The sequence below is a fragment of the Terrapene carolina genome, unplaced genomic scaffold (genome assembly GCF_002925995.2).
Source record: "Terrapene carolina triunguis isolate 2854851 unplaced genomic scaffold, T_m_triunguis-2.0 Scaffold96, whole genome shotgun sequence".
NCBI classification, from domain to species: Eukaryota; Metazoa; Chordata; order Testudines; family Emydidae; genus Terrapene; species Terrapene triunguis.
The window spans coordinates 60791968-60815056 of record NW_020664447.1 but is presented as its reverse complement, the minus strand read 5'-3'; the positions used below and the strand labels follow the sequence as shown (position 1 = coordinate 60815056).

Sequence of the window (23089 nt, the reverse complement as noted above, 5' to 3'; positions counted from 1 at the left end):
ATCATGGAGGAGCTGAGAATGACCCAAAATTCCCTTTGCAGTTGAGACCAGAAGTGGAAGAGGAACAGATGATGAAACAGGAACCAAATCAAAAGGCATCCAGAAAAGAGCAGCCCCCCCAAAAAATTCTTGGGTATTGGAGACAGGCCTGTGCCCACCTCTACTCATGGGATCCTCTGTAGAGCCCAGGAACCTCTGTTGCATATCCTTACTCATTATCCTACAAGGGTCTTCCTGGTAAGAGAAGTGCAGGCTGAGGTACCATTGCAAAGAGGGGACAGTCTACTTCATGGCCAGCACTCAGCACTGTGAATCTCTGCTAATGTGTTAATGCAAATCTCTTTTCAGCTGGCCCAGAATTTACTCACCATTTACAGCTTTTATGAGAAATCCATTCTGTAAATTCATAACACCAAAAATCAAATGCTTCAAATACATCTCCGCTTTCCTAATCTCTTCACCCTGAGCTCTGTGTGTGCATTCAAGCAGGAATTCAATGACCAGTGGGGTCTGCCCTAGCAAAAAAGGTTACTTACCATTTAACTTGTTTCCTGAATAAATCGCCGCTTGTAGAGACATGTGCCCCATTAAGTGGCTCCCACAGGTCCAAGAAAGGCTAGGTCAAGGAGGAGAAGGCACAACACTGCACTCCTTCCCTATGCCTCAAAATGTGGTCTTGAAAGTCATGGAGATCTGTATTGATTCCCACTTGTTGAATTGGATATGGGAACTGGAGCCTCAGCCAGGTGTCTTTATGTCCAATGAAATCTCACCTCACCAGTTATTCTCACCCCACAAGATAAATCCAGATCCAGATTTTGGCGGATCTGAGTTTTGTGAGATGTACTTTACCTCAATTCATATAGAGTCTTCCATGTTCTGAATCTGTTTCCAGGTAGATGGAAATCTGAACAGAGAAAGATTTCCATCCACCTGGGCTCCAGTCACTATGCCACAGGAAAGGTCAACTGCAGCAGCACAGTGGCCAACTGCAGGCGGCTCACAAACTCTCATTGAAATTAAAACCCTTTGATTTAAAATTCAGTGCACAATGCCTGTGAGGTGAAAAATGCCTCTGAGAAAACAAATGGGCTGGAAGCTCCCCACCCCACCAACATTTGTGGGATCCATCTGGCTGACAGAGAGAGATGAGGGAAGAGCAGCCTTTCAGAGATCCAGCATTTTAACAGCAGAAGGGACACTGGACATTCACCATGAGCCATATGAGGCCTCAGTCCAAAGGGAAAGGAGATGAAAGAAACCAGGGGCAAAGGGGAAATAAGGCTCTAATTTCAAATATGAAAGCTCTTTCTGCCTCAGATATGGTCTCACAAATACTCAAAAAGCTGTGGGATTCTTGAAGCTAGTCACCCACAATGAAGCTGATTGGGACACACATAGTGCAGTCGCATCCCATGAGCCTCCTCTTCTACAATTGTGCTAGGATTCCAGGGGCCTCACTACACTCACTTGCAGGCTCTTTCACCTTTGGGCAAAACTGATTAAAGCTGCTATCCTGGTATTCTCCTCAGAGCTGCAACACAATGTCCTGGGTTGCTGAACTTGCTTACCTGAGGCTTCTGAAAGGGATTTCTTCTGGCAGACTCAGATGAGTGATGGGCTACCCGGCTTGACCGCTGGCCCGGATCCTGGCACACAAAGCCTGTGGGAGTAGGGAGACATGTAAGAAGAAGAGGTTACTCACCTGGTGCAACAACTGTGGTTCTTTAAGATGCATCCCCCCCCTCCCCCCATGGGCATTCCACTTCACATGCATGTGCACCCCATGCACCTTTGACTGGAGACCCAAGCAAGGACCATACATGCCCTTGTGCTCACAATACCATGGCTATATTGAGCTGTGCAGATGAACTGTGCTCAGTTCCTTTTCTACTGCAAAGTCTCACAAAGGAAACTCTGAAACAGAGAGGAAGGAGGGCAGGGAATGGAGCAACTGTAAGGGGATACACCTTGAAGAACTAGATACTGCACTCCTTCTTCGAGAAGTGTCCCTATGGGTGCTCCACTTCAGGTGACTCCAGAGCAGTATCCCCACAGGGAGGAGGGAGCTCCAGCATCAGGTGCAGCACTGAAGACAAAACCACATTGCCAACTGCTGCATCAGATCTAAAGGCATGGACCAAGGCTTAATGTTTGGAGAAGCTATGTATTGAAGACCACATAGCGGTTCTGCAAATCTCAGATACTGGAACATCTGTAAGTAATGCCATAGATGCTGATTGCAACTTTGTAGAGTGCACTAACACCCTTGAATTTTAGGTTGAATGCTAGCCGCATCACAACATGCAAAAATACACCCAGAGATCCACCTCAATAGCCTACTGGGTGAAGATTGTAGCTCCTTCAGATCTGGCTTCAATGGAAGTAAGTAGTCTAGGAGACATCTGACATTTTTTGGCCCTATCCAGATAGAAGGCCAATGTTCTTCTAACATGTAAAGTATGAAAGGAAGCCTTCTGCTGAGAATTATGTGGTTTTGGGGGAAAACTCGGTAAAATGAATGCATTGACTAAGATGCAACTCAGATGACACCACCTTAGGTAGGAATTTAGAGTGTGAACGTAAGGAAACCTGGTCTTTGAAGAATACCGTGAAAGGATGGTCTGTCATTAAGGCCCCAGTTTCTCCAACTCTTCAGGCTGACGTGATGGCTACCAAAAACCACCATTTTCATAGGCAGGTGAAGAAAGGAACCGGTCGCCATTGGTTCAAATGAAGGTCTAGTTGAGACATCTAAGAACTAGATTGTGATCCCAAGTCAGAGTGAGGTCTTTCATTTGAGGGAAAAGGTTTCCAAAACTTTTGATGAAACTCAGAGTTATTGGGTGAGTGAACACTGAGAACACTTCCATTGGGGAATGAAAGGCTGTTATGGCTGCCAAGTGAACCTGGACCAATCTGGTTGATAATCCTGTTTTCTTCAGTTCCAGCAGGTAATCTAGGATAATCAAGAATGAGGAAGATGCAAGTGTAAGTCATTGGAGTTCACTCCAATGGCTAATCTTTTCCATATTTGAAGGTGAGTATTTTGGGTAGACTCTTAACTACTTTTTAATAACACCTGTTGTACCTCCACAGAACAGGCAGACTCTAGCCCCATAAACCATTGAGGTGCCATGCCCCGAGGCGGAAAACTCCTGGGTTGGGATGAAGCAATTAACCGATGTCTTGGGAGAGGAAATAAGGGATGATCAGAAGCTTGATCACTGGACAGAGGGACAGGTAAAACAGGTAAGGATGCCAAGCTTGCCTCAACCACATTGGGAATCTTAGAATAACCTGGCTTTGTCCTGTCTGATTCTGTTCATCATGCTCAGTATTAGAGGCGTTGGGGGAAATATTGTCCATGGTAGGAGGAAGGTGTGTCCCAGAGAACGGCCACCTAGACTGCCTCTTGAACAGAAAAGACCATGCTTCCTGTTTATAGAGGTGGCAAAGAGGTCCACTTCTGGAAAACTCCGAGTCTGAAATATGTCTTGGAGGGCCTGAGAGTCCAACTCCCATTTGAAGGCCTGGGAGAAGCACCTGCTGAAAGCATCAACCATAGTGTTTTGAATACCAGGAAGGTAGATTGCTGAAATGCGTATGCAATGGCTCATGTGCTAGTTCCGCAACATTACTGCTTCAGCACCCGTAGGGAGTGTGGGGGGTAGATCTGCTTCCTCCTTACTGGATTACATAAAACATGCAGCCCACATTGTCCATCATAACCCTGATGAGAGGCAGAAAATAAGGACAGGCATTTCTGACTGCCCTGAGTTCCAACAGGTGATGTGGAAACTGGTTTCTCGAGGCAACCATCTGCCCTGGATTGTATGAGCATCGAGATGAGCTCCCCATCCCAAAAGGATACGTCCATCATTATGGTGACCGTCAGAAAAAAGGAATGCCTGCACCAATATTTTGATGATCTTTCTACCAGTCTAGGGAATCTTTTACCTACCAGGGAACTAAAACCTGTTTGTCCAAGCTGCATCTCTTTGATAACACTGGTCTACAATTTTTGAGAAGTCGTCTGCTTCAGAGATAAAATGTGCTATTTATTAAGTATTTTGATGTGCTGAATTCAAATATGACAATTAAAACAACTGATTGGCTATTGTTTCTAAGATATTTAAGTTTTTACATTTTATGTCTATGTATATTGTGTAGATAGTAGAGTTTTAATCATAAATTGTAAACCTAGGTCTTTTCATGTGTTTATGGTTGCTTTACATGATAATATTTCACCTGTCCTGTTTATGTAACACTTTAAAAATCAGCAAAAGGGTTATATAAATAAAATTTATTATGAAACAAAAGGCAAAAAACTATTCTGTACATAGTTTAGTCCTATTCAGTGTCTACTCGGCGCTTCTTGGCTTGTCTCTTGTATTCATTAAATGGAGCATCTCTTGTCACTGTCCAGCAATAGTCTGCAAGCATTGATGGCCTCCGTTTGCCCTGATAGCGTTTCTCCATTGTTGCAATGTCCTGGTGAAATCGCTCGCCGTGCTCGTCGCTCACTGCTCCGCAGTTCGGTGGAAAAAAATCTAGATGAGAGTGCAAAAAATGTATCTTTAGTGACATGTTGCAACCAAGGCTTTTGTATGCCTTGAGGAGGTTTTCCACCAACAACCTGTAGTCTGCCTTGTTGTTTCCGAGAAAATTTTAATGCCACTAACTGGAAGGCTTTCCATGCCGTCTTTTCCTTGCCACGCAGTGCATGGTCAAATGCATCATCTCGAAGAAGTTCACGAATCTGAGGACCAACAAAGACACCTTCCTTTATCTTAGCTTCACTTAACCTTGGAAATTTTCCACGGAGGTACTTGAAAGCTGCTTGTGTTTTGTCAATGGCCTTGACAAAGTTCTTCATCAGACCCAGCTTGATGTGTAAGGGTGGTAACAAAATCTTCCTTGATTCAACAAGTGGTGGATGCTGAACACTTTTCCTCCCAGGCTCCAATGACTGTCGGAGTGGCCAATCTTTCTTGATGTAGTGGGAATCTCTTGCACGACTATCCCATTCGCAGAGAAAACAGCAGTACTTTGTTTATCCAGTCTGCAGACCAAGCAAGAGAGCAACAACCTTCAAATCGCCACAAAGCTGCCACTGATGTTGGTCATAGTTTATGCACCTCAAAAGTTGTTTCATGTTGTCATAGGTTTCCTTCATATGGACTGCATGACCAACTGGAATTGATGGCAAAACATTGCCATTATGCAGTAAAACAGCTTTAAGACTCATCTTCGATGAATCAATGAACAGTCTCCACTCATCTGGATCGTGAACGATGTTGAGGGCTGCCATCACACCATCGATGTTGTTGCAGGCTACAAGATCACCTTCCATGAAGAAGAATGGGACAAGATCCTTTTGACAGTCACGGAACATGGAAACCCTAACATCACCTGCCAGGAGATTCCACTGCTGTAGTCTGGAGCCCAACAGCTCTGCCTTACTCTTGGGTAGTTCCAAATCCCTGACAAGGTCATTCAGTTCACCTTGTGTTATGAGGTGTGGTTCAGAGGAGGAGGATGGGAGAAAATGTGGGTCCTGTGACATTGATGGTTCAGGACCAGAAGTTTCATCCTCTTCCTCTTCCTCATCTGACTCAAGTGAGAATGATTCTGGTGCATCAGGAACCGGCAGTCCTTCTCCGTGGGGTACTGGGCGTATAGCTGATGGAATGTTTGGATAATGCACAGTCCACTTTTTCTTCTTTGACACACCTTTCCCAACTGGAGGCACCATGCAGAAGTAACAATTGCTGGTATGATCTCTTGGCTCTCTCCAAATCATTGGCACTACAAAAGGCATAGATTTCCTTTTCCTGTTCAACCACTGGCAAAGATTTGTTGCACAAGTGTTGCAGCATATGTGTGGGGCCCACCTCTTGTCCTGATCTCCAATTTTGCAGCCAAAATAAAGGTGATAGGCTTTCTTAACCATAGTGGTTATACTGCGCTTTTGTGATGCAAAAGTCACTTCACCACAAACATAGCAGAAGTTATCTGCACTGTTCACACAAGTACGAGGCATCTCTGCTCACTTTGGCTAAACAGAAATGTGTCCCTTTGCAAAATCAAACACTGACAAATAAGAGAGCACAACACTGTATGATTTCTAGAGCTGATATAGGGCAATTTGTTCAGCAGAGTGATGTAAGCTTCGTTATGATTGCATCATCCATGACTTCTAGGAATAACATGATGCAATTCATATCATGTATGACGCATACCAGCTTCAGATTGCATCATTCATTGTTTTGCCTAAAAAGCAAGTACTGTCCAAACCCAGTCATAGATTTATTCATAGATCCAGTCAAAGATGTATTTTAGTCATTTCTGGTTTAAATTGAGATCCCTTCCCTTTATAACTCACTTATCCTCCGCCATTCCCAAGTCAAGGGTCGTATATACTGACCCAATAGCATATCTTGAAAACTAGAGCCAATCAACAATTTTAAGCATCATTTTCGTTCTCAGTGACCCAGAATTAGTAAAGTTTGACTACATTTATTTCAGAAGCATTTTGGCTGTAGAGCAGTGAACTAGACTGCTCTGAGCCACCCCTTGAAGAATGAAGGCACAACCTTGAATAATCTTTTACAAAAGTACAAACTGCCATGTGACCTAGGAGTTGGAGGCAGTTTCTCACTGAGGTTTGAAGGTGCTCAAACAGTCTTGGCTAGATCTAACAACATTATGAATCTATCCATATGAAGGTAGACCATGGTCTTCAATGAATCGAAGGATGCCCCTATGAACTGTATTTTCTGTACTGAGGTCAACGTGGATTTTTTTACATTGAGTTGAAGACCTAATTCCAGGAACAGCAAAAGGGCACTCTGCATGGCTGATTGCACTGCTTTGTAAGACCAATCCTTGAACGACCAATCATCGAGGTACAGGAATACTAAAATTGCCTCTCAACAAAGCTAAGTGACACTGCAAATACTTCTGAAAAACACTCTTGGAGCTGAGAAGAGTCTGAGGGGGAGCATCTAGTATTGAAAATTATCCTGGCCTAAATCAAAAACACAGGTATCTTCTGTGAGATGGATGTATCACTTTATGGAAATAAGTGTCCTGTAGATCGATGGCTGAAAACCAACCCCCTGAATTTAGTGAAGGAATTATAGCTGTCACAGTTACCATCCTGAACTTCTGAGACTTTACAAATTTGTTTAGTAGTCTTAAATCTCAAATCAGTCTTAACTCTCCAATTTTCTTTAGTATAGGAAAAATACCTTGAGGAGAAACCCTTTCCCTTATGTTGAGCATGAACAGGCTCTATCACTTCTAAATGAAGAAGTGAGCTTATCTCCTGTCTCAACAAGAACTTGTGAGAGGGGTCCCTGAAAAGGGATGGGTGGGGGGGGTGGAAAGGAGGGAGGGAGGAAAAGTGAATGGTGTAGCCCAATGTTACAATCTTCAAGACCCATTTTTCTACGATAATCTGTTCCCATGCATGTTGAAAATGGCTAAATCAGGGTCCAAATGGGGGAGGTGGGCAAATTGTTGCAGATGTGAACTAAAGTTTGTGATGATTCGAACCCTTGACCAACCCATCAAATTGGTGTTTTGATTCTGGTTGAGTACTTGGGCCACATAGATGAACAATTCTTTTCCTCTGTAATCTATATTTCTTCCTCGTGGATCCAACGTGTCTCTGGAACCACAAAATTGGATTGGCCATTATCTCTGGGTGCTTTGTGACCTACTAAGTTTTCTTTTGTTCATAGGGGTGTAAATTCACAGAGATCGTAATTTGGCTCTGGAGTCTTTCAAAGTGTTCAGGGACTTCTCTGTGTTTTCTGAAAACAACTTCAGAGGCGAGGTCCTCTACAATGCTCTGGACTTCTCAGGGAAAGCTGGACAGTTGGAGCCAGGATGCCCTGCGCATAACTACCACCACAGAAATGGAATGTGCCATGGTGTCTACCACATCTCAGGACACTTGAAGAGATGTCCTGACCAGTAATTGTCCCTTAGCGGTGATGGTCTGAAATCGTTCTCTTTGGTCTGGTGGAAGGTGCTCGATAAAAGCAGTAAATTTCCTGTAGTTTGTGTAATAATATTTTGCCATGAATACCCAGTAATTCTCAATCTGAAATTGCAGGGTCGCAGATGAGTAGGAATTCCAGGTGGTTCTAGTTTGTCATACAGGATCGATTTGGTATGGTGGTGTTTTCCCTGCTCATTCACCACATCCACCACAAGAGAATTAGGTGCAGGGTGGGAGAGTAAAAATTTGGAGTCCTTGGTGGGGATATAGTATTTTTTATCTGCTCATTTGCAAGATGGTACTGTTGCTGGAGTCTGCCAAACCATCTTCACCGGATCCAAAAGTGCCTCATTGATAGGTAGTGCAAATCTGGTTGGTGTTGCTGACTGCAGAATGTCCATCAACTTGTGTTGTGATTCTTTGACCTCTTCAAGTGGTATTGGGAGAGCATCCGCCACCCGTTTTATGAGTTCCTGAAATTGCTGGCTATCATCAGCCACAGATGGTGATGGAGGCATAACCGCCTCATCCGGAGACAAGGAAATGGTGATTTGAGGGGTACCCTTCTCGTCTGACCTAGTTTCCTGTTCTTTGAATGTCTCCTCCTGTTGAGGAATGGGCTGGGGTGGAGGTAACTGTATATCTCTCTTATCCCAGTGAGCAAAACTCAATACCTTGGAAAACTGTCATCAGTATGCCACCCAGGGGTCCCATTATGGTCATTGAGGGGGTCCATATAGGAGAGGGGGTAGCATCCAAGGCTGTTCCCACCACCCATGATGACTTTCCCAAAATTCCTCTCTCTCTGTGAGTGTCGAAGAGTGCGTTCCTATGCAGACAGATAAGAGAGCCCTGCACTCAGAGAAAAGAGACTGAAAAGGAGGTCTGCATCATCATCCTCGACATCATCCAGTGGAGGATCCCAACAGTAAAAGGTGGTGAATCAGGCAGTGTTGGAGATAGATAGGAGTCCGCTGACCGTATGGGTCTTGGTTACAAGAGGCACTCAGTATCCATGAGCACTGGAGACTCCTGTTCATCTGACAGTGATAAATCACCCTTCAAGTACCAAAATGTTTGTGGTACCAAATGGAGAGACAGTACCGATATGTTGGTGTTTGTGTCTGTAGAAATAGATGGTACCGAACATTTAGAGTGCTTCGAGGTGGGTGCCAATGGAGTTAGACACTTAGGCTTGCTCAGTACAGAGGAACCCATTGGGGAAGGTGCTGACTGTAAAGCTGTGCGTCCAACAATACTGGCCTAGAGGAATGGTTCTCCTTGCCCTCTTGTCTGAACAGTACTGATAGTTGGTCAGAGCAGTGTTTGCTCTTGGAAGAGCTTCAGGGCTATCCAGCCCCGCCGCTACCAAAAGAGTCCATTGCCTCTACAGTACTAAGCCAAAAAGTTTAAGCTTCTGAAACAGTTGAACAACTGGGAGACAGAAGTCATTTAGGAGCAGGCTCCTTAAGAAGGAAATTGGAGCTCCTCTTCCTGGGACCATTCAAGGAAGTCTCTGGAGTCTTCCCCTTTCTGGGGATAGCTGAACCAAGATCAAAGGGGCGCTGGATCCGCCCAGAGACTGGTGTACCGGCGGAAGGGGGTGTTTCCTGATCTGGCTCTGAAGCAGGGCAAAGGGAAAACTCTATCATTAGTAGCTTCAACTTTATCTCCCGGTTCTTGCTTGCTCTGAATTTAAGGATCAGCCAGAAGTTACACTTCTGAGGGATGTGCAAATCTCCAATGCAGCGAACACATTTGGAGTGGTTGCTGCCAATCAGAATGGCCTCCCAGCAAGTGAGGCAACATCTGAACCCTGGTGAGTTGGCCATGCCTTTCCCAAGGAAGACAAGCGTTCCCAGAGGGAGGGGACAGGAACAAAACTAATTCTCTCAACTACTAAACTAACTATCAAACTATCTAAAAACTAAACTCACTACTAGGAGGAAAAACAAACTTTTAGTTGAAGCCCATTCAGGGCAGACATGCTAAAGCGCCATCTCAGGCTGCGACAGTTAAGAAGAAACTGAGGGCAGTTCATCCATGAAGCCCTACATAGCATTGGTTTGGGGCATGAGGGTGTGTAGGGCACATGCATGGGTCGAACAGACACTGCTAATGAAAATCTCCAGTTGAAGGTGTGTGGGATGCATGCACACCTGAAGTGGAGCACCTACAGGGATACTATTCCATAAACCACCTTTAATTTCTGGGAGAGTTGGGCGGCCCCTGAAACACAACCTAGCATTCCTACCAACAGTTTTATCAACCACAAACCCAGGTGTGTGTTTCCCCGAACAAGGCCCAAAAAGTTTTTTTTCCTCAGTATGCCTTGGTTTATTTAACTCTCGAGTCCTCCCCCGTCCCTCCCCCCATTGCATAATATTTCTGCCTTAGAACCAGAAAGCATGCCCTTGAAAAGCCAGCATTTAAAAAGAAGGGTTGCTAAAGAACACAGAGGAGTGTCCTCTTCCATTCAGTGGCTAAGCATGCTGTGTTGGTAGCATTTTTCTACCTCTTTTCGGGCCCAAAAAGTAAGACACCAAAAACCGAAACAACCCCTCAACAAGTAATGTAAAATATTAGTCGTAGGGTACTCTGCTAGCTAAACACTTCTACACATTACAATTATGCAGATTTTCACACCCACAACTCCGCATTTGTACAGCCTAATCACAACTTACTAACACTGCCTTCACTTTGGAGCACTCAACCCTACAAACGTTTTTTCATTTCTCTTTAACTCCCTTGAGTAGGCTGTAAAATGCAGTCACTCATTTTGGGGAGTCAAGGAAACAGACAGCTTCACAAACCAAACTAGAGATTTCAACACATTTAAGAGAAGGAATTGCTCAGCCTGCACAACAGCAGTCCACTGGGTAGCATCTCTTCTGGTCCCCTTCACATCTAATACATTCACCACCATTCCCACAACTTATTACACCCTGACCCACCACTGAACACTCATCACAACACACCTCCACACACCATCTTGTTCTACAATCCAACACACTAACTCACCCCCTATCCAAATACATCTGACAAGCCAGAACACTTACCCACACACCCTCAACATAGTATAACTATCCAATACACCATATCCACCCACCTACAATTCCATCCATGCAACTCAAGACACACATCGTCCCCATAACTCAAAGCACCCACTCATCTTAACTCAAACACCCCCATCCATTATAATACATACACAAACATCAAAACCTGACACATCTACCCAAGCCTAATACAACAGACCACACAAAACTGCACGTTAACATGCAGTAAAGAGTCATGTTGAAGTTTCTATTGCACTCACCTACAAGGGTAAACATGTCCGAAATCATGCTAGCTTTGATCTTCAGGTCCAAAGGAGCATCACTGTCCCCATATGCAACAAGAGACAGGAGGAGTCAGTTATTCGGCAGTTCAAGGAAAGCATCAATGCCCAACACAGATTCCCTTTCATCATATTCCCGGTGGATCAGTTCTCAGAGAGCACAAACAGAATGGAAGATATGGGGAAAGTCTAGTTGATTATCTTTTTATCACAAAAATAGTGGATGAATTATGTCTGCCTCTAAACACTGTATCTGTTCAATTATAATCCGCTCCCACATTCCCTTTGGGCATCATTTGGGGAGGGCTGTTAGCTCTTCTTGGGAAGAGACTGGGTTTCCATGTATCTCTACAACACATAGCAGAATGGGTGTTATTGCAATACAAATGTTAAACAGTAACCACCCATCCATATAAAATGACAGATCAATGGATGCTAGGAAGCAGGGAACAAATGATCACAGAAAGTAGATGGACCCTGAAGGGGTCAGACAGATGCAGGGGTCAGATAGAAGGGGAAATACAAAGCATGTATGTACACAGAGCTAAACTGAAATTAATCTGGACTGAAAGACAGGCTAAGCCCCTGAGGCCCTGGCAGCCAAGAGTTCTTTATTGTAGGACCATAAGGACACTATGCTCTGCAGTTCTGTGGAAAATGAATGGGGTACAGAGGCTGGCATCAGTGGCAAAGTAAAAGGAAAGAGGAGGGAATGCAATAATAGTAGGTCAGGTATGCAGGCATGTATGTATGGAACATTGGATCAGAAAAATAATTTCAGTGGCCACAATCTGAATGGATTTAAGACATGGGCTAAATGGCTATTGGGGAGGCTAGAAAGGAGGATGTTCCAGTAACAGACAAGAAACTGTATGGACAACAGTTCATAGCTGTGTGGACAGGGAGGAAGGGACAGATCTCTGATGCATTGTGGACTTGTGTGAGAGGAGAAGAAAAATGAGTAGTCAAATAGGACCCTAGGTTATGAGATATTAGCAATAGTAACAAAGAAATAGAAAGCAAATAGAACCCCAATTGACTCCTTCAGAATGCCTGATGCACCCAGGTCACTATGAAAAGGAACAGCAAAGAAGATCCACTCTGTAAGCCCATTAATAATGGAACAATATACCAAGGATTTCATTCAGGCATGCCTGCCCAGGGCATGCACTTGGTGGTGCTGCACCTGGTGTGGCCAGAGATTCCACCATCTTTATTGAGGTCCCAGCCCTTCCATTTCTTGAAGCTGGGAATCACTTACCAGGCCAGGGATGGAGATAAGTTCACCTCCAGTAGCCAGGGCTTGAGAGTAGCATCAATAAGGACATCAAAACCATACAGCTCTGAAAACACAAATGTGTCACTTTCATACACAATAATGCCCCAGAGAGCCCAGGAAATGCCCAATTTGAGCCTCTGTTGGGGCACTCCCACTAGCTGACTCATCTGAGGCTTACTGATCCCTCTAGCTCAGATACCCTCTCAGATGGGAGTCTGGCTTCCCTAGAATGGGGGCTGAAGACACTACCAGCTTTGGGGGAGTCCAGAAAACTAGCCCCAGGAAAACCTGGAGAAAGAAGGATGAGAAAGGGAGGGGCACAGGCAGGAACAGCAAACAAAGGTAGAAGAGAGAAGAAGAGAGAGGAAGAATTAGAAACACTTGCCTCCCCAAGATCTAGCTGTCCAGACCCTAGCATGTGCAGAATTATGCTACCTACATTTTCACACACAGAGGCATAAAGCAATGCAACCAAATCATCCCATCTTCCAACACTTCCACTAACTCTACTTTGTTTCCAGGATCCTGTTTAAAACCAAAATTCACCCTCTTTGCTTTTAAAACCCTTCATGTCTTCCCTAGTCTGCCACATGGACCTCCATTCTTTTTACCATCACAATCTTTCCATCTACTCATCTAGCACTAGCTTTCCCTCTGTATTCCCACATAATCCCCAGGTGGGTGCAAGATCCTTCTTCTCTGCAGCTCCTGCCACTTTGACAGCCTCCCAGTAACTTCACTTTACTGATGCTCCTCCACTTTGCAAATCACTGTTAAAAAAAAGCCTCTCGCCCTATCCTCTAAAATGCTCTCTCACTCAGAATGTATCACATGTGCTAGATGCACTCCTCTTTAATTAGTCAGACTGAAGCCAGCTTCCCATTCCAGGACTGATTTTATTTCCTTCTATACAGCACATCCTCTCATTTTGGGACACAACTTACAAGAAAGATGGTACACAAATATGACTGTAAATAAGTTGGCACCAAAGCAATTTCCTGACACAGTACTAAGTGTTGGAGACAGTTAACATCAGCGCAACTTATGCACATTCTTTTTAAATATTGCAGAACCTGGGATTGGCACAGGAGAAGGATTTCCATTGAATTGATCAGTTCCCTAATGCCTGGAACGAGAGCAATAGAATTACTGTGCCATGCTGCTCTCCTCGAATTCTGGCCCCAGCATTTTGTCACTTGCTTGACATTCATGCGGGCTCTGGTGAGCTAGACTGTTTGACAAGATCCTCCTTTGCAGGCAGCTGTTCAAGAGCTCATGTAGCTTGTGATAGTAAGTTAATGAGCTACTGGGGGAACTTGGAGGAGAAGGAAACGGCATCACAATTTGTGAATGTTGCCTGCATGTTTTTCTGGGCCCTGTAGCCAGACACTGAATGGGAAGCAAAACATCACAGAACTAATCAGTTGGTCCAGCCCAAGGAAGTGAGACTGATCTGCATTGGGGTTTCTTGTTTCCCAGGCTGGGAAGGCTCTGGCAAGGGAGAGGGAAGGAGTAGGAGGTTGTGAGTGTGAACATTTAAAGGTTTTGAACAAGAAAAAAAATCTCATGGATAGGCAAGCACATTCTTCCAAAAGACAGTCTAGGCTACAGTGAGGACCCTGTAGTTCCTAGTGTACAACAAAACCTGAGGGACAGCCAAACAGCTAGATGGAAAAGGTGAGTGGGTCAATAGCAACTGCTGGTCTGCAACCTCCCACCCCCTAAGCCAGGGGCGGCCAAACTTTTTGGCCCGAGGGCCACATCTGGGTATGGAAATTGTATGGCAGGCCATGAATGCTGACGAAATTGGGGATTGGGGTGCGGGAGGGGGTGAGGGCTCCGGCTGGGGGTACAGGCTCTGGGATAGGGCCAGAAATGAGGAGTTCAGGGTGCAGGAGGGGGCTCCGGGCTGGGGCAGGGGGTTAGGGTGCCCGTGTGAGGGCTCTGGCCGGGATGCGGGCTCTGGGGTGTAGGAGTAGGACTGAGGGGTTCGGAGGGCGGGTGGGGGATCAGGGCTGGGGCAGGGGGTTGGGGCACTGCAGGGGGTCTGGAGTCAGGCTCTGGGTGGCGCTTATCTCAAGCAGCTCCTGGAAGCAGCAGCATGTCCTCCCTCTGGCTCCTATGCGGAGGCATGGCCAGGCAGCTCTGCATGCTGCCCCGTCCGCAGGTGCTGCCCCTGCAGCTCCCATTGGCCACAGCTGACGGCCAATGGGAACTGCAGGGGTGATGCTTGGGGCGGGGGCAGTGTGCGGAGCCCCCTGGCTGCCCCTACCTTAGCTACCAACTTCACCTTCCATGCTCCTCTCTCCATCATTCTCTCCCACTTTTTTCCCCCTTTTCCCATCGTTTCCCCCCACCCCCTCAATATCCCATCCCTCCTTTCCTCCACTCCTATATATGTGAAACTAAGAAGATACTTGCTAGTCAGCACCCCGATCATTCTGCTTGTACAGCATTCCTTCCCCCACCCTTTGTCTTATCTATTGACATATTAAGTTCTCTGGGGCAGGAACCATGTCTTAAGTGTTTTTGTACATTGCTGTTGCTGATTTATACGATGCTCTTACACTTATAGAGAGGATGGGGCACGTGTGCTAAACGGGACCAAGATTGATCCCTTTTACTTTTACAGGGCATGCACTGGACCAAGGAGACAGTACCACAAATGCTTCTACACAGTTCTGCAAGAGAAGAGTGAGCTAGAATGGGGGGCATTGTGAGCAGGTGTTTGTTGTTTTCCAAATGATCTATACACTCTTGTGCTTTCTATGTAAAGAGCAATGGTGTTTTAAAATCCAGTGTCACATCTGTGTGTTATATGCTACATCTATCAAGTGCCCCGGAAGACGTAAATTGTAAATCTAGACCATTCTCAGAGCTGGAATTTAAGATCTGGGGATATCTGGGGGGTTAGTATTGGTCCCAGGGACTGGACAGCTGGACCAAGAAGTCTCAGCTGTCAGGGGAAGTTCTAGGCAGATGACCCACACCCTATGAGTGTGCCTAGAGATCCCCGTTACAGGCAGGGTCTGGACTCCATTGAGACTCTTGATGCTTAAAGCAGCTGTTGTTAACCAGGGATCTATTGCCCCCCATGATGCCACAAGCTCATTGCAGGGGGCCACGGGGCCCTGCAGCTGAAGTGTGGGGCCCCCAAGGCCCAGTACACTTTGGGGCTGAAACCGGAGTAGAGCCGTGGGGAGCTCTGAGCCCAGATGTCCCCTGGGGGGAGGAGGGGTGAAGCCAGGAGCAGAGGCACAGGATTGAAGCCCCCAGCCCCAGCACCCCCTGAAGCCGGGAGCAGAGCCATGGGTCTAAAGCCCTGATGCCCTTGCAGGGCAGAACCGCCCCCTGCACAGCTAAAGCCCCAGCTCTCCTCTGTCTGGTGGCTGAAGTCCAGAAGCCCTGAGCCCTGCATGGCTAAAGCTTCAAGCCGCCCTCACCCCCCGTGGCTGAAGCCAGGAACCCAGAGGCCCCTCTGCTGGCCCCTGGCGTTTTTATAGTATGTTGGGGGGAGGAGCCTCAGAAAGAAAAAGGTTGAGAACCCCTGGCTTAAGGCATATGGGGACTTGGTGTTTGGATCCCCTCACAGCAGTTTGGTGAGAAGTCCAACAGGTGGAGCTCAGTTAGAACTGAGATACTCAGCACAATGGGCATCCTGACACTGACTGGGAACTACTACACACAAATCATAGGTAAAAAAATCCAGCATCCCACATCCCCTGGAAGTGTTTCATTAGCCTATGTCCCACTTTGGAGAATGAACCAGGACGATTTCACACTGAAAAATGCCTCACTCTCACCCCATCTTTTCTTCTTCTGCAGGCAAAGGTACTGAACTCACATGTAAGCAGCATGAAGAGGGGAAGCCCCTGTGAGAACACCAGAGAGCAACGGTGTCTCCTCTGCAGCTGTAGCCAGGCTGCCTGGCTCACTCCCCGTTGTAGAGGGATCAGAGAGAGCAGACTGATTGAAAGATGATTGTATACTAGGATTTCCCCTTAGTTGTGGCAAGGGCAACATCAGGTCTGTGACAGCCCATCTTGCATCCCAAAGTTGAGGAAATATGGGGAGCTGGCAGATGGGCAATCAGGTTTCCACAGCTCCTCAGATCCTTAGCCTACTCCCCTTCTTCAGCTACTGTGAACCACAAAAAGCTATTTTGCCCTCATACAATTTCAAAGGCTCAAGCAAGATATCAGAAGGCAGCATCTGATGCCGAGACTTAGGAACATGAGCTCCCACTCAGCAAAAGGATCACTGCAATGAGGGCTCCCAAACCCACCCCACCAGAAGGCTCAGGGATATCCCCCTTCCTTACAGGGGAAGAGGAAGCTTTCCTGCATAACTAATAGCAAAGCAATGCTTCTCATTTTTTACCAGCCAAACTCTTTTCCATCCTCATGCAGTCCCCTGGAAGGTGTGAGGTAGCCCTAGAGTCCGGCCATAGCTCAGCTCCCCAGAGTGCACAGAGGTATAACTCAGCTCTGCAATCCCCATAAGGAAGATGGGGCTTAGTGTTCAACATGGCTAAGCTACTTTGAAGAGGACATCTAAATTTCTTTTCATCCCAAAGGAAGTTCAGAGCTGGCTAATTGCTGCCTCCACCACTCTTTAATTCTCAGCATCCTGCAGCATGAGAAAGAGGGTACATCTGGCTATCCAGGTTCTGCAACAGCACTAATCTCCCTGACAGCCAGGTGACCCTCAGAATTAAAAACAAACAATATCACACTCCTCATATATAGGAGTGAGTTAGTTGATTAGATAGCAAGGGGTGTAACTACGAGGGAAAGCCACACCAAAGCAAAGTTTTAGATTTAGTTCTGAGTTGTGTGAGGTCCAAAGTCATTCTTCTCTCTTGAAGGAATTTCAGACTAGGTCCAGTTCCTATGAAAGTGTACTCACAAGACTCTCATTATTACTTAAGTTTAATTGATTCAGTAGAACACAGTCGTTGTGGAAGGTTACGGTTGCAGGAGAGGTGATCTTTCAGGCAGCTAGGACCAATCTTATAGAGGGCTTTAAATATCAGGACAGGGATTCAACCAGTCTATGTATTCACTCAGGAGTCAGAGCCAAAGCAGGGAGAAGAGCAGCAGGGTGATGGTGCATGATAACCAAGGCAAGCTGCTGCATTTTATACTAGGTGAAGCTTTACAGCAGGAAGGAAGGATTTATTCCTAGAAAATTAATTGTAATAATCAGGCACAGAGGGAGGGACACACACACACACACACACACACAGCTGCAATAATATTGTGGCGGCTGGCAGATATAAGTGGGCATTTTTCTTTCATAATGGCTATTTAGGCCTCCAAGAGCAGATAATGGAGGATGTCAGATACGGTCTTCAAAAGCATTTCCCAATCCCTATCAGCATCACCTCAATGTTGCTTGGGCTCAGCATTAGCCAGCTGCTCTCATCAAGGTGTCAATTTCAGGTAGGGCCTGCAAGTGCTCTGAGATGGTACAGTTTTCATTGTATGTAAAAAGTTGAGCTGAGTGCTATTTGCATATTTTGGCACTCCAGTCCATGGTGTGTCATCAGCTCCCCCAATGGCTCATAGAGATGTTGCATAACATAAGGGAGAGCCTGAGCTTTAGGAGACTCTACAGGTGAGGACTTTGAAAGTTGAGGGACAATTGCTCAAGACAACCATCTGGGGCCACATCTGAGAAAGATATGAGTCATTTCAGGGCCTTCCCCTTCATCCCAACAGCTTCTTAGAGGTGGTGTAGGAAGATTAGTTCATCAAGGGTATCCTTGGCTTCCAGCTGGGGCAGAGTTTTCCAAAAATAAAATGAGAGCACAGACCATAGTGCTAGTTTCTTCCTGCTGTGAAAGGAGAGCTCTTATTTCTGCTTGGAGAAGGAAGTGGTCTATATCAGTGGCTCTCAACCAGGGGTACATGTAGCCCTAGGGGTACAACAACTCATCTAGATATTTGCCTATTTTTACAACAGGCTACATAAAAAGCACTAGCCAAGTCAGTATAAACTAAACTTTCATTCAGACTATAACTTGTCTATACTGCTCCATATACTATACAGTGAAATGTAAGTATTATATATATTATACACACACACCACTTGATGGATTTTATAATTATAGGTAAAAATGAGAGTAAGCAATTTTTCAGTAATAGTATGCTGTGACACTTGTATTTTTATGTCGGATTCTGTAAGCAAGTCATTTTTAAGTGAGGTGAAACGTGGGGGTATATGATACAAATCAGACTCTTGAAAGCGGTACAGTAGTCTGGAAAGGTTAAGAGTCACCAGTCTAAATCACAATAAGGGCATAGTTAATTCATTCTCCTTCAGCTCTCTTCTTAGAACTCTCTTCTGCCATAAAGCATATAAAAAACTTGAAAACAGTGACATGCTGGCAGACTAGGTACAAGCTCATGCCAAAACTCCAGGCCATTTCACTTGTGTATTAATATAGATTAAAGAGGTTGTTAATTGTATAAGAATGTATTTAGTGTTTAAACTTCATGAAAACTAATGGGCTATTAAATAAATGAAAATAATATATCTGTAGCCTGTTATAATGTAATAAACATTTACATTATATATACACCCCTAAATAAATAACCCATCAAATGAGAAAGAAACCTTGCATACAGAAAGTGAAGAATTTTAACAGGAAAGTACTAATTCCTGCACACATGAAGGCAAGTGGTCATTGTGTGAGATGATCAGAGATCAAAGACTCTAAATGTAGTCCTCTCTCTCTCTCTCCAGTCAAAGAAAGAACCCATGTGGGTGGTGACCATCAGCTTGTTTTCTATAAGAAGCTGCTACAAGTATGGATTCAGGTAAAGATCCTGTATCTCTGGCTTGTTTGGACTCTTACAGGGAAGGGGACCAAATGCAAAGCAAAGATCCCCCCCAGACAATCTGGGTACCCTGAAAAGACTTTTGGAAAACAGGCCATTTATTATATTTGCCACCATTTTGGAATTACAGACTTCTTAACCTGTACATATATTTTAATCTCTCAATAACTTATTTCCTTTTCTTAGCTAATAAATCTATAGTTAGTTTACTATAGAACTGGCTACCACGGTCCTCTTCGGTATGAGGTCTAGAATGCAACTTGACCTGGGTGAGTGACTGGTCTCTGGGGCTGCAAGTAACCTGGATTATTTGTGATTTTTGGCATAAGTGACTATTTATAAGTAAGTTCAGTTTGTCTGGGTGGAGAGAGAGTGTGGAAAGTGAAAGGATATTGTCTATGACTCCATGGTAAGGCTGTTAGAGTGATCCAAGAGTTCACATTTGGTACTGGCTTGGTGAAATCTAATTATAGAACACACCACTGGTTCAGAGTGTCTACCCTGCTTTTGACAGTCTTCACTGTGATAGGAACTCATGGTCAGGAGCCACTTGAGACAGCATGACAAACTGTTAGGCTGCTGGTGTGCTAAGACTAGTCACTCATGCTGACCAATATTGTTCCCTTGCACTCCCTTGTCTGTCTGTATCCATCAGTTGTCCTTTGTCTTAGACTTAGACTACAAATTCCTTAGTGCTAGGGCTGCCCTTTTGTTCTATTTGTGTACAGCAGGGATCAGCAACCTTTGGCACACGGCCCATTAGGGAAATCTGCTGGCGGGCTGAGCCAGTTTGTTTACCTGCAGCGTCCGCAGGTTTGACCAATCGCAGCTCCCACTGGCTGCGGTTTGTCGTTCCAGGCCAATGGGGGCTGTGAGAAGGGGTGGACAGTACATCCCTCAGCCCCCGCCACTTCCCGCAGCCCCCATTGGCCTGGAATGGAGAACCCTGGTGTACAGCATCTACCACAACAGGGACCTGCTCCATGACTCGAGCTCCTCTGTGCTACTACAGTATAAATAACTGATACGGAGACAGTTTTTGCACATCCAGCCAGAAGATCCAGTCCAGGGTATGGCTGGCAGGCTGTAAGAGGCTGGAGACTACCTGTGAAAAAGTTAAGGTAAAGGGCTCAAAATATAGCCTAACACCATCTCATCTTAGAGGTATCATCTGCCTGGATATTGACACAAGCCAGCACAGAGGTTTGTAAACTTCATTTCGACAGATTTTTTTTTTTTTTTTTTCAATCTCCAGGAAGCCTTTGGTGTCTGGAGATCGAGGAAGATCAGCAGAATTCCAGGTTAGTGTTGTGTCTGGATTTACAAATTGAGTGGATTAATGCAAAGGATTTTGATTAGAGTGAACTCTGCCTGCATTTGAGCTGAGAAAGAGAGGCTACACCACCTTCAGTTTACTCATCACGCATGTCGACTGGTGATAGAGTATTCTAGGGGGCAAGGTGAACATACACTAGTTCTGCGGTACCAACCAGGATTCCTGTGATGCAGACCATGGAAGGACAATTTATCCGCAATAAGATCATGGGTGGTGTGATCCAGTGCTCAGAGCAGTGGTCCCCAAACTGGGGGGCACAGAGGAACGCTTGTGGGGGCACAGTAGGCCTAGGCCAGCGCCACCCAGTCCCACTCTGCTCTAACCCTGCCTCCAGCCTTGCTCCCCCACCCCACAGGCTGAGATCCCATTCCTGGCCCAAGACCTGTGGCCCCCTTACCCCTTTCTGTGTCCCTCCCCACTGGGAGCTGCGGCACAGCCCTGGCTCCTGGTGGGGGAGGAGGGTGCAGACAGGGGTAAGGGGGGGCATAACACTGAAAAGTTTGGGAACCCCTGGCTTAGGGGAAGGATTGTGTCTCATTACATCACATTAGTTCTACATACCCACTATTAGAAAATGACATCCTTTCTTCCAAGAAACGGTTGTTCTTAAGTTCTGTGTAAAGAGAAAGTTTCCCCATCTCCATATAGCATCCCTGGAAAGTCATTGGATGGCAAAGGATGAAAAATGGCCAGGAGACCTCAAAGGACATGCACCGCTGTCCTGTATTACATCCAAAATGATTGAGGACATTCAGAGGAGCGCTACACCTCTACCTTGATATAACGCTGTCCTCGGGAGCCAAAAAAATCTTACCACGTTATAGGTGAAACCACGTTATACCGAACTTGCTTTGATCCACCGGAGTGCGCAGCCCTGCCCCCCTGGAGCACTGCTTTACCGCGTTATATCCGAATTCGTGTTATATTGGGTCACGTTACATCAGGGTAGAGGTGTAGTTGCTACAAAAGAACGAAGTTGTCTGTGGGAGAGGCGCAGGAGCTCCTGCACGTCCATACAAACCTGGGACCAGTCCACTAGGTTCCACTTCAAAAGCCTGTATTCATGCCATTTAGTCATAGTGGGATGGTCAAGTGGACCATTCAGCCACCCAGAATTCTCCAGGTTCAAGTATGAAACAGGAGTAAATTCCAGGAGAATCTATGTAACAAGTTCTCACAAGCAAGAAAACCCATTATGTCCAACAGAAGCTACACTACTATCCGGGGAGTGGTAATGCTCACAACAATGGACGAGAGAGCTGCAATAAACCACTGAGAGATCATAATAAGATTAAGTCTCAGTAGAGCCAACCAGTAGTGCATGGCTCTACAGTGGCATCACAGAGCACACATGAGTGTGTTTCTACTACACCACACTTTGACAGTCCCATGAAAGCTTGCTAGCAGCACTGTTCAGAGCAATTCAGCCCTAGGACACCCTCTCAAAGCTGTTCTTGCTTAAGACACCCTATCATTATCCTGCCAAGATCAAGTAATATCCTGAGTATTCTGGTCTTCCCCTTTGAGGGTGGAAAAAATGCTACATCCTAGCTGCTGGATTGATCTCTGCCAATAGTGAGCGGGGGCCCATTATATTGCCTCTTCTTCAGGCTGTTTCAATGAGTGCAGAGAAGAGTTGTAGCAATGGAGCCTTGCTGCCTTCACACCATTCCCCACCAACCACCCTGGGGAAAGGTTGAGGTTTGCTTCAAAGTGGGCCTCAACACAATAGTGGGGCCTTTCTTAGCCCACCCAGAAGCCCAGACTCCAGGAGGCAAAAACAAACAAACAATGAAGCCTTTAATTGGCTTGAACCCAGGCACTCCAAAGCCACTGCCTCCTCATACTGAATCACCCCTGCAAAGGCCTACCCAAAGTACTATCCCATCCTCCCTCAAAGTTAACCTGTTGCTGTCAGAGCCTGTATCCTGCAGCTTTCCCAGAGCCTGCACAAAACACAGGTCAACTTGTTAGATTCTCTGTTTGGAGGAAACCAGCACCTTCACCCCTTATCTCCAGACTACATCTGCTTCCATGTGACGCTAGTTTGACTTTGCTCCTCTGCCTTTTGGGAATGGGGAAGGGAGGGTGTGTCCATTTCCCCTATTACCTCCAACGAGCAGGACATTCCTTCCTGCATAGAGGACATACGGAGTATTAGAGCCTCTCCACAAGAATCCCATGCACTGCTACAGGCTAAGGACTGACTGGCTAAGCAGCAGTTCTGCAGAAAAGGACCTGGGGATGAGAAGCTCGATATAAATCAGCAATGTGCCCT

The 23089-nt window shown here is 45.7% G+C and overlaps 1 protein-coding gene across 2 annotated transcripts in view; it reads right to left on the bottom strand.

The window, feature by feature from the left end:
* TTLL5 (tubulin tyrosine ligase like 5) overlaps nt 1-23089 on the bottom strand; it is a 214163-nt gene that overhangs the window by 145700 nt on the left and 45374 nt on the right. For both annotated transcript variants that reach the window (XM_029911515.1, XM_029911516.1), the window contains exons 12-14: nt 12613-12694; nt 11331-11392; nt 1572-1663 (exon numbers count right to left, since the gene is read on the bottom strand). In XM_029911515.1, the coding sequence (XP_029767375.1) occupies nt 1572-1663; nt 11331-11392; nt 12613-12694 (236 nt within the window). The remainder of the gene's footprint in view (nt 1-1571; nt 1664-11330; nt 11393-12612; nt 12695-23089) is intronic.